Source organism: Glycine soja, chromosome 2 (assembly GCF_004193775.1).
Source record: "Glycine soja cultivar W05 chromosome 2, ASM419377v2, whole genome shotgun sequence".
Lineage (NCBI taxonomy): Eukaryota > Viridiplantae > Streptophyta > Magnoliopsida > Fabales > Fabaceae > Glycine > Glycine soja.
Genome location: NC_041003.1, coordinates 2,844,446 through 2,859,484, shown reverse-complemented (window position 1 = coordinate 2,859,484; position 15,039 = coordinate 2,844,446). Strand labels below are relative to the sequence as shown.

General features: G+C 29.7%; 2 protein-coding genes across 3 annotated transcripts; both read left to right on the top strand.

Annotated features, from left to right (window-relative positions):
- Positions 1-2,400: 2,400 nt before the first annotated feature.
- Positions 2,401-4,428, top strand: LOC114379945 (protein ALTERED XYLOGLUCAN 4-like). 2 transcript variants are annotated; one of them, XM_028338792.1, is made up of 2 exons: positions 2,401-2,808; positions 3,096-4,428. In XM_028338792.1, exons 1-2 carry the CDS (start codon positions 2,571-2,573, stop codon positions 4,184-4,186), a joined length of 1,329 nt encoding a protein of 442 aa, XP_028194593.1. In that variant the 5' UTR covers positions 2,401-2,570; the 3' UTR covers positions 4,187-4,428. The 2 variants fall into 2 exon arrangements, with proteins under 2 accessions (XP_028194593.1, XP_028194601.1); XM_028338800.1 differs by having other exon boundaries at positions 2,402-2,577.
- A 4,103-nt stretch (positions 4,429-8,531) lies between these two features.
- Positions 8,532-10,765, top strand: LOC114379936 (protein ALTERED XYLOGLUCAN 4-like). The gene is made up of 2 exons (XM_028338780.1): positions 8,532-9,002; positions 9,485-10,765. Exons 1-2 carry the CDS (start codon positions 8,693-8,695, stop codon positions 10,573-10,575), a joined length of 1,401 nt encoding a protein of 466 aa, XP_028194581.1. The 5' UTR covers positions 8,532-8,692; the 3' UTR covers positions 10,576-10,765.
- The last annotated feature ends 4,274 nt before the right edge of the window (positions 10,766-15,039 follow it).

Below are 15,039 nucleotides of genomic sequence, written 5' to 3'. Positions count from 1 at the left end.
TATTGTACCCACTTTAGATTTGCTGGGACGACAGGGGGAAGAAAATACGGTAGTATATTACAATTAAAAATTATTTATACTTAGGGGAAAAAAAGTACTTCGTGCTTCTCTAAAAAATTTTAAAAATAAAATAATATTGGACAGTTTTCAAGATGTGAGAGGGGTGTGAAACTGTGGATTGATTGAAAAAAATACTTATACGAATAAAAAATAAATTTGAAAAGATAATTTTAGGGGGAAAATATGTACACTAAAATATCGTATTTCTTTTATTAATAATGTTAATGTAATTTAGCCATGTATTGCATACGTTGTTAGCTATTTGCTTTAAATAAATCTCATGCAATAAGATTTTTTTTACAAAAATAGAAAACAGACACACACAAAACGTTTTTTTCGCAGCAAAAAGATTGAATGCATGCTATGTAAACTTAGAAACCTTTTGATATAAGCCAGAAACCCTGCCACCCCCCATCGCCAAACTTCTGAGAGAGCCATGTTTTCATCGTTGCTGATCCTCTTGGGCCTAGTAGGGCCCTTGCTGAGTTTGGGCCAGGAGGTCCACTATCACTATCTCTGTCCCACATAATAATATAAAATTGTACTATCTCAATTATATAAATAAAAATGAACAAAATAACAAGAAACGCATTATCGTATCAGCCACGCTATGTTAATCATTTTAATAATTTAATAAACCCAGCTAACCCATCATCCAGATCTGCTTTGGTGCCAAAAAAGACTAACATAAATGTACGACTTAATATGAACCCCAATGCTGCTTCTATAAGTTTTTTCTTCTTCCTCACTTTGCTACATTTCCCCCAATAGAAAAAAATAGCTTATTTTTTACTCATACAATGAATAAATTATGCTATAGAACTTCCCAATTAACATAAAAATAATTTGTTCTTTACAATCCCAGTCTCTTTAATTTCTCAATTTATGCCCAATAACTTTTTCTCACAATTTCGTAATGTGACTCATAAATTTTATCGTTATGTAATTTTGAATATGTCATTCGATCTTATATATAGTGCTCCTTCTCTATTCTCATATCCGACATTTTTATATATCTCAAAATCTCATTAATTAACTTAGTGAGCCAAATGATATTATGTTTTCCAACACATTTCCAAAATTTATTAGAAATATCATCATTTCCAACAACTTTACTAATATTCATCCTCATCTAAATTTTGCCATAGTAAAGTGACATTTCGTTCATGCTCTTGAACTTCTAATTATTCCATGTTAAAAGGTTAAAGCTTATCATCATTAGAAAGCTTATCAAAATAATTATCTTATTTCTTTTTAGTATCTTAATGATTTGTAACAAAAATTTTCCCTTCTTCATCATAAATACATTTAACTTGTATGTGGTCTAAATCGAGTGAGGTCCGGTCTGATATATATTTAAATAAACATCTGTATCAAATCAAAATGTATAGAATGATAAACAAAAAAATTAGATGAAATTGGGACAACGATAAACTTGTTAGTAACAGTGGGGGACCTCTGTGTCTCCCTCTCTCTTGAGTGACAAGTTCGTTGACTATACGTCAAAACACTAATTTTTTCTTCTGTATTTGTCAGTCACCTACACCTTTGTCTACCGCCTTTAAATTTTGAGAAAATTTATTTATGATATGCAGTACAAAAATGATTACTAAACACTTCATTTGATGCTTAACGACAGAAATTGATGTACGTAGTTGAAAAAAAATTATGTGTGTTGGATAGAAATGAGATGAGTAATATTAGAGAGAATTTTTATATATTTTTTTATTTACACGTTTTATCTTTAGAGTGTATTTGATTTAAAGAATAAAAATAATTTTTTTTTAAATTAAACTAAAATATAAAAGACGTGTGTCTAAAAAAAGTATAAAAATTTTCTTCAATATTATTTTTCTCATTTCTATGTGCATATCAATCGGTTTATTAGATTTATTTATGATAAAAATAATTAATTATTTTTTCATATTGAAGATAAAATAAAAAATAGTTATGCTTACTTTTTTTTTATAAGATGTCATGATTTTCTAAGATAAAATTGATTCTTGAGTAACAAATTAGGTATTTTTTTTGGTACAGATATTTTTTTGGGCACAAAAACACATTAGACATAACACGATAGAGATAAACAGATAAAGTTAAATAATATAATAATATTAATAAAATGTTTCTTATTGATGAATGATGAGTAATATTTATAATAAGTGACGTCGTAATGAAAAAATAAGATAAAAACAAACCAGAAAAATAAGATGAAAATGAAAGTGAGTATAAGCTTACAATTTTTCTTCTGTATTAAGACTCCAATTTATCGTTATCCTCGTTCTTTTCAATAAAAGAATTTTAAAACAAAATAGAACTGTGTGTCTTCTATGGTCCACACTTCAATCTGAGGGTGCATAAAATAATTCATGTGCATTCATTTACAAAGCTCAATTTTAGACCCTGGTAGTGGTTGATGAATATCTTCTTGGTCCACAACATAGTGCAGTAGGAGCATAAAGTTAAAGCATGAAAGACTAAGCTAGCTAGCACTAAGGGATGCTATCACAATGAGAGGTACAAACTCAACCAAAGATCAATCCCTCACCCAGAAACTTCTTCCATGTACACTCCATGTTTTACTTCCTATACCTCTGCTACCTTTAGTTCTGCTTTCCTTTTACTTTCACCCTCTTTCTCTTACTCCATCTCCACCAACTAAGCTCTCTCTTTCCACCCCTTCTCCTTCTCCTTCTCCTTCTCCTTCTCCTTCCACTCCTTTTCCTCATCCTCCTTCTCCTTCTGCAGGTATATATAACTAATATAAGCATATCTTCATATGTATATGATTTTTTTTTATCGATCCGTTGGAGTCAAAGTCAAGTACTAAAGAATTTACAACGATTCACGCACACTCTTAATTAACTTAGTTATACTGTCTTAGTATATATGATTTTGTTTTGTTAAAACTGTACTATTGCAAGTGGATTTTGTCATATGAGTTCAAATTAGCAAGTAGTGTGGTAGAATAGTTTGGTTTATAAGTCTTTTAAGAGACTTTTTTGAGTTCATTCCCGTTTTCTAATTATTGGCAGAAAAGGAAAAAACTTATGAGACCCCATGTGACTATTTTAATGGCAAATGGGTCCGTGACAAGAGAGGCCCTTTGTACAATGGCTCTACCTGTGCTACAATCAAAGAGAGCCAGAATTGCATCATCAATGGGAGGCATGACTCCACCTACCTTCGCTGGAGATGGAAACCAAGTGAATGCCATCTTCCAAGGTTTGAACCAAACACTTTTCTCCAACTCATAAGAAACAAGCATGTAGCTTTTGTTGGGGACTCTATGGCTAGGAACCAAATAGAGTCCCTTCTTTGCTTGCTAGCCACTGCATCAACTCCAAAACGTGTCCACCACAAGGGTTCTCGTAGGTGGCACTTTGATTCTCACAATGCAAGCTTGTCCCTCTATTGGTCCCCTTTTCTTGTGCAAGGGGTTCAAAGAACAAGCACAGGGCCACAGCATAATGTAATGCATTTGGATCTTGTTAATGAGAAGTGGGCTAGGGATGTGGATCAAATGGACTTGATTGTGCTGTCTGTTGGGAATTGGTTTTTGGTTCCTTCAGTTTACTATGAGGGTGGTAAGGTCTTAGGTTGCCTAAAGTGTCATGGTCTTAAGTACAGTGATGTTAGTTTTTATGGTTCACTAAGAAAGGCTTTGAGGATTGCTCTTAATAGCATTATTGAGAGGAAGGTGGGTAAAGGAAATGGAGTTGATGTAATTTTGAGAACATTCTCACCTTCCCATTTTGAAGGTGATTGGGATAAGGGTGGTAGTTGTTCAAAGACTAAGCCTTATAGAAAGGGTGAGATGCAACTTGGAGAAGTGGATGCTGAGATCAGAAGGATTGAGATGGAAGAAGTGGAAAATGCTAAGGCAAAAGTTAAACAATTTGGAGGGTTTAGGTTGGAGGCACTTGATGTAACAAAATTAGCATTGTTGAGACCAGATGGTCATCCTGGTGCTTATATGAATCCTTTTCCATTTGCTAATGGGGTTCCAAAGCGTGTGCAGAGTGATTGTGTTCATTGGTGCTTGCCAGGGCCTATAGACTCATGGAATGAGATCTTTCTAGAGATGATGAAAAAGTGGGAGAAACAGCCAAGAAGCCAACAGTGAAGAATTCCTCTTGTTAATTTATTACACTAATATTTTTCCACCACACAATAAGTCCTATTTTTGTTGGTGGAATACTAATGACATTCTTTTTTATTAGTTAAAATTGATGTAAATCTTACCGATTTGTAAATAATATCTACTAAATCGAGATTGGGACTCATGTTTAGTAGAACTCTCATCATTTTAATTAATAAAAAAGAAAGCGTCCAAAAAAGAGTATATCGATAATATTTTTAGTTTAACTCGTGTTTTCTTCTTTTTTGAAATGGTAACCAGAATATCTGGGATAGGAACAAGTTGTGTGAGTCATGCCAAAATGATCAAATATTTGATTATTTAACACGCTATATATTTTCAGATAAAGATTAAATTTCGATAATAGTATATTACGGATTACTCTTTAGGAACAACAAGAACAAACCAAAAAAAGTACAGGCATATGAACTCTCTAGCATCTGCTTACTGATATGGTACTCAGAATATTGCAACTTGCAAGGCGGAGTAGGTGTAAGTTGCAAATTTAGACTCTCACAAGCATTATGATAACAATAATACAAAAACTGAACTCGAGTGGAATTGCCTACACCACTGGAAATAAACCTTGCATCATTCTCATAAATAATTTTCTAAATGTTCAACTGAAATTATGATGCAATGATTTAAAATATGAATTGTAAGCATATCCAATTCCGTGGCCAAACACAAACAACCAAATATAGCCACATATCTAATTATGTGAACATAAGGAATGATGGGTTATACTGTGGCGGAGCTATTTGGGAGTTGGTCCATATATATACTTCAATAATTGTGAGTATATTATTAACTATTTTTGCTTTATTAAAACATTTAGTCATGACCTGCCACTGATTATACACTAATTTCATAATCTATTGATATTTTCCTTATTAACATAATACACGTTACGTTGTTCATTATTTATTTACCCGTCATTATTCGAGGTAAAATAATAGAAAAAAAGTGTACATAGCATAACTAATCTACGACTTCCCATAATTTAAATAAGACTTAAATTTTTTTATTTGATCTTCCATTTTTTAAATGCTTACTCTTTATGGACATTTTTTTCGTATCACCAATCTATTACATTTCATTTGTTTTATTGGATAAGTTTTTTTTTTGTTTTTTGTTTTTACTTTTTAGCCCCTCTTAATATTACAAATTTTTCATTTGATCTCTTTCTGCATCACAATTTTTAGAAAGTAAGAAGCTAAATGAAAAATGTATGCTAATTAAAATGATAAACAAATGAGTAAAACTATAAATAAAAAAAAAAGGATTGTACGAGCATAGAAACACATACTACGAAAATTAAATTATATTTTTACAAGAAAATATTTGAATGAAAATTATAATATTTAATAACTAAAATATTTTTAAATTAGATGTTTATCGTAAGAAAGAATTAAGGAAATATTGCCCCACATGAGGGTGAGACTCTTAATTTAGACAGTTATTGATTACTGAGTCTGCGTGTTTCTTCGGTGAGATGAAACATCCAAATCGTTATTCCAAAAACAAAAAAAGCAAAAAAATAAAAATAATTTAATGAAAAATTGATACAAAAATTTTATAATATAAAATTCATCTTTCAAAATTATAACTTAATGAAGAAGGAGTTATAAGAATGATTGGATGATAAAAAAAGAAAAGAGAGAAGAAAAGATCATAGATTCAATTTTGTTTGCTAAAAAAAACTAATAATTAATAATTAATATTTGCTTATAAAAAATAACTTACAAGTCAGAACAAAAAACATAAAATTGGCAATTTTATTGGGACAAAAAAAATTACTAATCCTAATATTAAGAAGAAGGACTTGAACATGCTTATACCTGCAGAAGAAGGGGGAGAAGCTGAAAGAGAAGAACAGTACGTGATGTTGTTGGTGGTGGAATGTGGAAGATCAGTTTTAGGAAATGGAGAAAAGGGTAAAGGGTAAAAGAATGAATGAATCAGAGCTATACGAAGCAGAACACAAATAGTCCATGGAATAAGTCTCTTGGTGAGGGTGAATGATATGTCTTTGAATTGGTCAAAGACTTCCTTCTTTCTTATGCTTCCCTTTTTCTGTTCTTTTCCACTCCTTCTGGTGTTATCAGATGAGAAGAATGAAGAGAAACACTGTTTTTTCGTTTTCTGCATTGATCATGTGAAGTGGAAGTAAAAAAAAGAGGAGAGACATAGAAACAGGTTTCTTTGGTTATTCAGTTAAGGAAACACTTAGAAGGATGGATCCTCCATGATCTCTCCAACCTACTAACTAATTTTTTTAGAAACAATTATCTTTAATTTTCATAGGATGTTGCTTTTCCAATTTTTTCCTGATTCCTTCTTATTGTGATATTAACATATGTAAAGTAATTAAATTTTATATCACTGGTTGTGTAATTGATTTAGCTTAATTAATGGAATAGAATTTTACTTTAAACAAAAAGATTTATTAAATTTTATTGAAGCGTTTATTTCACAGAATCTTATAGAATATAAAAATAAAAATATACTTTTTAATGTTTATTAGAAGGTAATTAAGTAATATTGGTAAGCCTAATTCATTAGGAGGAATTCATATTACATATCTTTCTCAATCTTCTTATTCTTATGAAAATGTGTAAAATAATTTCTCACTTTTTTCTTATTCTACCTCATTTATTTATTTAATATTTTGTTTTAAAATTTGTTTAAATTTAAAAACATTCTCAGAAATTAAAAATATTTATCAAACATCTTTAATGGAATAATATATTCTCAGTAATAACAATATTTTTATATATATTTTTAACAATTAAAAAATTAATAAGGAGAAAATTTGAAGTAAAAAATAAAATAAAAAAATATAATGAATGAAAGATAAAAATGTATTTATAAATAATATTACAAAAGTGTCTGTAAATTATGTAACTCTTTACTAGTTACAATCAAACATTGCTAAAGAGAGCAACTTTTGTACATGATCACAACGGCAAATAGTCACTTAAAAATAATTATATACATATTAAAAGAACTTCAATAAAAGCGTGTTATTTTATTATTATTTTAATATGTGTGAATTTATTATTAATTTGTGTGATGCTCACGTAAGAATTACTCTAACCGAATATTAAGAGGCTACATCACCTTGTTTGACTAAATTTGTGGTTTTGTCTTTGAAGCTATTTCAAATGAAAACGTCGGAATAAATACTCATTGAAATTGCACAAAATATATTAAGATTTAAGACTGAAATATTTGGCCGACATATTTGATCAGCTTTGTAGCTATCGTAATACATAAACAGAAATAATAAACTTGTATGATTTATTAATTTTCACAAAATATTACTTGAGTTGATTGTATAATTTTTTGAGAGAAGTGAAAAGAATTCCATGACAAATCAACATTTAGCTTAATTTAACTCTTTATAAAATTATGAGCTAATTTTAATTTTGATTCAATTCATCAAATCCACTTAAAGTTTAGCTTAGTTGTGGCATAAGAAACTGGAAATAGAAAATTAAAGCAAACCGGCTAACATTAAATATTATATAAAAATAAAATTAATAATATACAAGCAAAAATGAATTATTTATATATGTATATAAATATTAAACTAATACCATTAAATAAATTTTATTCATGTGGTATGCTCAACATTCCAGCATATATAAATAAGATGGTGTCATCACATAGTTAAATGATAATTTTGTGGTATTTATATATGTGGTCAAGAGTTTAATTACATGTTTGTGCTTGGATACAAAACGAATCCAGGAGAAGATATTTGTCCTTAAAATAAATCTTAATACCTCTAAAAATTAGTTTTTAGATTTTAATCTCGGAGTTTTCACCCAAAAAACATTCCTTGGCAGATGAATTTTTTTCATCATTAAAGACAAAGAATTTACCATAATTCGTACATTGTACTAAATTAATTGAGCCAGAATTATTTTTTTTTACTAAAATTTTATTGGTTTTATCATCTAGAGAAATCCAAATCCTCGACAGTATGAGGTTACATAATTAAAATCAGCATTAATAACATTAAATAAATGCATATTATATTTAGTAATATTACTTTTTCTGTATACTTAATAATATTATTCAATTAAATTATATATATTACATTTAATAAAAATAATGAGGTTTACATAAATAAATAAATAATATATATAATCACAATGTAAGTTTTTTTTATACTATCATCCACTAATCACAAACTACTACAATGAATTAATTGATAATGTAAAAACATTTACAAGCACAATTTATATATTAAACTAAAAAAATGTTTATTTTTATATTTATATAAATACTAAATTGATAGGATAAGATAAAATTCTATTCACGCTTTACGTTGCTACCATTCGTGTTGCTGTGCATCCCAGATTATACTATTTTGAGTTTTCAGTTGATGAAACAAGAGAAATCCAAATCCTATAGGCACGTGTGTTCTTGGAGAGATGTTGAAGAAGGACTGAGAGAAGAAGTAAGAGATTAAGTTGTAAGATGAGACTGAGAAGTAATACACTTAGCAAGAAGCTTCTTCCTCCTTCTTCTTCTTCTTCTTCTGTTTCCTATTATGCTGTCTCACGCATTGCGCTTCTTTGCTTTTGCGTTTACCTTTTCTGTCTCTCCTTTACTTCACCTACGCCAAATCAGCTTCCACATTCCCTCTCCATCACCAACCACTCTTCTCTTGAGCTTCATTCCATCTCCTCCTCCAACCAATCTTCTCTTGCCACTTCTACGGAGCTTCCTCGTTCCATCTTCATCACTAACCATTCTTCTCTTTTCGCTTCTCCACCTCCACCACCAGGTATATTTATATGTGCCTCATAATTTCATCTTGTTAAAACTATATATTTATATCAGGCTAATGTTTTTTTTTTTATAAAAAAAACGGTTAGCAGCCACAACTTCAAGTTTTTGAAGTCTCTGCAATCACCTTATCACAACGTGATTGCAATTACGACTGCATCAGTACCATTTATCTGTAATTTACTATAATACCAAGAATTGTGCCCAAACTAACTAGAAATTTTTATTATTTATGAAAAGTTATAGACATAAGAAAAAAGATTGGAAAATTGATATAGATCTGATGAGTCATGTCATGGAAAATTGAAAAAGTAAGATAAAGAAGAAAAAGGAAGTAAGAAAAGTGAAATAGAAGAGAAAATTAATGTATGTTAAATATTTTCTCTTAGTTGTACACTTTCTTGTGGATTTTGCCTCAAACCCATCTTCTACTTCTGCAATTTAAGTACTTAAATTAATTTGTTCTTTCTTTATTTGCAGTTTATGTCTATGAGGAGCCATGCGACTACACCAATGGCAGATGGGTCCGTACCAAAGGAGGCCCTCAATATAATGCTACCAACTGTGTTAAGATGAAAAGAAATCAAAATTGTATAGCCAATGGAAGACCTGATTTGGGGTACCTTAATTGGAAATGGAAACCAAGAGAATGCAATCTTCCAAGGTTTGACCCTAATACTTTTCTCCAACTCATTAGCAACAAGCATGTAGCTTTTGTTGGGGACTCTGTGTCCAGAAACCACCTAGAGTCCCTTCTTTGCTTGTTAACCACCGTCACAAAACCGAACCGGGTTCGCCACCCAGGTTCTCGTCGGTGGCGCTTTCCTTCTCACAACGCTGTCTTGTCCTTCTATTGGTCCCCATTTCTTGTCCAAGGTGTTCAAAGAAAACTCCGAGGACCACCTCGTTATAACACAATTCATTTGGATCGTGTTAATATGAGGTGGGAGAAGGATTTAGATGAAATGGACATGATTGTGTTGTCCCTTGGGCATTGGTTTACTGTTCCTTCAGTTTTCTACGAGGGAGGTAAAGTTATAGGATGCGTGCACCGTCCTGTTTCTAGTTGCAAGAGAGACATTGGTTTTTATGGTCCATTAAGAAGGGCTTTGAGGACTGCTCTTAATAGCATAATTCAGAGGAAGATGAGAAACAGAAATGGAGTTGATGTAATTGTGAGAACATACTCGCCTTCTCATTTTGAAGGTGCTTGGGATAAAGGGGGAACTTGTTCAAAGACCATGCCTTATGGAGTGGGGCAGAGGAAAGTTGAAGGGATGAATGCTGAGATCAGAAGGATTCAGATGGAAGAATTGGAAAGGGCTAAGGCAAAAGCCAAGAAATTTAGAAGGTTTAAGTTTGAGGTACTTGATGTAACAAAATTAGCATTGTTAAGACCAGATGGCCATCCTGGTGCTTATATGAATCCTTTTCCATTTGCTAATGGGGTTAATCCAAAGACGCCTGTGCAGAATGATTGTGTTCATTGGTGCTTGCCAGGACCTATAGATACATGGAGTGAGATCTTTCTCCAGATGTTGAAAAACATGGCACGAGCAGCCAAGAAGTGAAGAGTGAAGCATTTTCCTCATATCTTGTCAATTCATTGCATTAATTTTTCTGCCATACAGGTGGTGTGTAGCATTAGAAAGTAGGAAGAGTATTTAATTTGATTTTCTCATTGGCAGGGTACTAACAATTCTAGAATGTATTTGGGTTTACAACTGGAATGATGAGAAATGAGAATTGATTTTAACTATAGCTGAGTTTTGTTTTTTATATATATAAAAAAAAAATATAGAACATAGATGTTAAGTAAAATTGATTTTGTCTCAAAAACTTCAGTTTGATCATAAGTCATACGCAGTTTGATTTTCGTTGAGTGGGAGAATTTACCTAGTTTTATAGCAAACTTGTATTGAAGACCAAGACATTCAAACAGAAATAACTTTACCTGAAATTTAATTGTTCTTTAATTATTTAGTATACCTCCTGTTTTTTCTATTTTTGTTATTAAATTTATTTAAATAACCCCACCACTTTCCTTCCTTGCATCTAAATATTGTAAAACATGTCTCACACATACAACATTGTCCACAGAAACATCAAACTAAGAACCACCATCGTCACGACAGGGTCAGCATGTGCCTAGGGGACTACTTCAAGTGCTTGGTGTACCCAACTTTAAGCAGCTATGCGGTAATACATCAATTATTGCATGCTTTGGATTCCAACTAGTACTATATATGCAAAGCATGATATCTCACTGTGGAACACGTGTAGTTAATTACCCCAACACTACCTGCCACGCAAAAACTGCACCAATACCCAATTAATCATCATTGCTCCCTCGTGTGTACAAAAATTCCCACAACACCCAATTACATGGTGTTGTTTGGTCAGTCCAGAGGAAAAAACACTGTATCCTATCACACGTGAATCCCGTGTCGAAGGAGGAACTGTTCAAAACATTTAATCAAATTAAGAGAGGTAGGGAAAGGAGTTATTTAAAAAAAATTGTGGATTCGTCATTGTTTTTGTTTTCATATATAAATTGTAGTCAATGGCTCCAAAGCGGATGGAAGCCTGTTGATGCAAGTTTAGTTTACTGCCTCATTTGTTCAATTTTTCTTAATTGATTTTAAGAATGTCTAAAACGAGATTTATTTTTTAAAAGATTTTATGCAAAGTAGAAACTATTGTTTTATTGAATGAGAATTCAATTAATAAGCTATTATAATCATTTGTAAGATGGTAAATGATTATAAAAATATTAAAATATGAAATTTAATAATTTGAAAATATAGAATTCCCGTAATAAAAATATATATAATTCCCAAAATAGGACGTGGTGACATTTCTCTTTCACAATTGGTTGGAAGGGAAGAGACTTTATGATTATTCAGTCCTTTATGTGCAAATAAGTTACAGCCAACTTGTGTCTTTGTGACATTTATGATAATGAGTCCTGTTGATGTCATTAACAAATTGGAATATCTAGTGTAAAAACTAGGCTCGTAAAATAATTGAATCTCGATTTTAAATTATTTTAACTGGTTTAATTTTATATTCAAATAATTAAATTGGTTTGAAAATTGATTCAAAATTTTAAGAAATTAATTTTGAATCGAATTAATTTTTTATTAGTTTTAAATTGATTCTAAGAATTAGATTACTTTTGAATTAATTTTTTGGAATAAAAAATATTCAATTCAAAATTTAACTAAACTGAATTGATTTTATAAAAATAATTTTATTAACCAAATTAATTATATAAAATAGTATATTTTTTTCTTGAAATAATTAAAAAAACAATTTAATTTAATTTCGATTATAATCCAATTCAATTCAAATGTGAGTTTTTTTACACCTTTACTCTAGCTAGTAGCTGTTCCTAGTGATGTCCAAATTGCAAATTGCCATTTTGCATGAAGACATTACAGACAAGATTAATGGCCAATGCAATGTCTTAAATAGTTTATTAAAACTTCAATGTTATATGGCAGGGGCCAAGCAGTGGCGGAGTTTGAAGTAAAATTTTGGGGAATCAAAATAAAATTTAATACATAAATTACATATGTAATATTATAGACTAAATTATTTACATAATCTTTTATCTGTTTTTACGTTATAATTTTATCCTTTATTTGTTCAAAGTTACAAAATGGTGTATTATTTTTTAAAAGTTATAAAATAATTCTTTAACTATTTTTTTATAGCATGTTTACGCTTAAAAAAAATTATAAAAAGAAATTACTTCAGCAGTAAAGATGTTATTAAAAATTATTTAAGGAAACATTTTACAACTTTTAATAAATAAGAGATTATTTTATAATTTTTAAAAAATGAATGACCAAATATAACCTACAATAAAAATAAGAAACCAACGAAATAATTTAGCCAATATTATATTATAATTACTATATTCCTAATATTAAAGTTTCATATTGTAAACAAATAGTGAATAAAAAAATAATATTAAAGCAAATTATAAAAAAATAGTATATTATATTCCATAACTAATTGTTTTGTTTCAAAGTTTTGATCATTTTATTACACATTATGGATTAAAAAAATAAGTGTTGATGTACGCATATAACATATTTCAATACTTGTAAGAATAATTTTGATCTCAAACTCGTCGTACTGTGAAAAAGTACAAACATGCTAGTAAACCTTCAAAGTCAGTTACATAAAGATATCTTTATTTGAATGGGATCAATTCACAAAGTGATTTAAGTGGCTATAATTTTTCTATAGTACATTTTTTCTTTATTGCAAAATTCTTTATATATATATATATATATATATATATATATATATATATATATATATATGCAGTTTAAAAAAATAATAATAATTTGGGGAGCCATGGCTCCCCTGTCCCTTCAAAGCTCTGCCAGTGGGATCAACTATAAACATTAACGTATATATATACTCGTCAAATTCTATATATAAAGTACTCATATATTCTAAAATACTAAGTATATTAGTAATTTATTTAAATATTAATTAATAAAAATATATTTAAACAAGAGACAAGCTAAATAATTTAAAAAAGACTCAAAATTACAAAAGTTAATTATAAGTTTCACATTTTTTATGCTATTTTTATCATAATTGAAACCGGTACTTTATGAAATTGTTTTTACAACAATGATCGTAGGGATCAAGACTGCCGATATTATCAGCTCCACATATGTTACAAATAAATTTTATTTTTATAATAAAAATTGGTATCTACACTTATCACATTTTTCAGGAAAGCATCTTATTAATTATGTTTTAAAAATATATTAATTTACTCTCATCTATAAACAAAGATTTTAGCTTCATTCTAGTTCATTGTAACAATTTACTTTCATCTATAAATAACTTCCGGAATGAATTTGGTTAAGAGGCAAACAAATCTCTTGAATCATAAGTTAGCTAGGATATCAAGATATCATGTTGATTCTCATGATTATGATTGTATTTTCTTACATATTCATTAGTTATCGTTCATTAAATGAAGTAATCTTGTTTTCTCTATAAAAAAACTATTAATTTAGAATAGAATACCTTACACACACAAAAAAAAGTAGCCAAAAATCAGATGGTACTTTTTTATTTTTTAGTTATTAAAATATTTATGATTTTTTTATAAAAAAAAACCCTTATTCAAAACTAGATTTTATTTAAGAATAGGAATAGAGAGAAAAAAAAGATGTGACATAAGAAAAATCATATATTATAGAAACTAAATATAGAAAATTACAACCTAAAACCCAATGAATCTGACAGAGAAGTAACAATAGGAGATTGAATTATTGTACGATGGGAAGTACAATCACAAACACACCAAATCCAATGATAAAACTAAAACCCTTTGTCTTACCAACAACTTTTTCCTTCTTTGATTATGCTTTTAGCCTCTCTCATTTCCTTCATCTCCCGCAAATGACCCAATTCCCCATTCCATCTCCATCACCGACCGCTTTGGAGGGTTTAGGTTAGAAGTACTTAATGTAACAAAGTTTGCATTGGGACCCACCTACAAAATAATTAATACACGATAACACAGACACAGGTCTGAGTAGTCAACATTTTAGTGTCCTGTCACATCATTTGCTAGTACACACAGGTCTGAGTAGTCAAAATTTGGAAGGAAAACGTTCATGATATTTCTCTTCTCTCTTTATGGGTGTTAAAAGTAGAGGAAGCCAAGGAGAAATAAATAAACAAATAAAAATAGTATGACAATTTTTTTTAAAAAAAATATGTGGAAGTAAAATAGAAAAAAAAAAGTTGTTATAGAAAATAAGAATAAATGACCAGTACAATTATATATAACTTGTCTCTTAGCCCTTTTCAATTCATCAATATATTCCTATCATCGACCCTGTCTAGCTTTTCCATCGCCTTCTTGAATATTTATTGCCTTCTCGATAGCTCATAAATTACCCATGAAAATAAATTATTGTTTACCTTAAACAATCATCTATCAACCACATTCATAAACATCTAGTCAAATAAAAAAATTCAGAGAAAAATAA

What these genes read in the sequence shown, in the direction of transcription:
- LOC114379945 (XM_028338792.1), top strand. Translation starts at nt 2,571, where the DNA reads ATGAGAGGTACAAACTCAACCAAAGATCAATCCCTCACCCAGAAACTT. An exon ending in TCCTCCTTCTCCTTCTGCAG is followed by an intron (nt 2,809 to 3,095) that starts GTATATATAACT and finishes AATTATTGGCAG; the next exon opens with AAAAGGAAAAAACTTATGAG.
- LOC114379936 (XM_028338780.1), top strand. Translation starts at nt 8,693, where the DNA reads ATGAGACTGAGAAGTAATACACTTAGCAAGAAGCTTCTTCCTCCTTCT. An exon ending in TTCTCCACCTCCACCACCAG is followed by an intron (nt 9,003 to 9,484) that starts GTATATTTATAT and finishes CTTTATTTGCAG; the next exon opens with TTTATGTCTATGAGGAGCCA.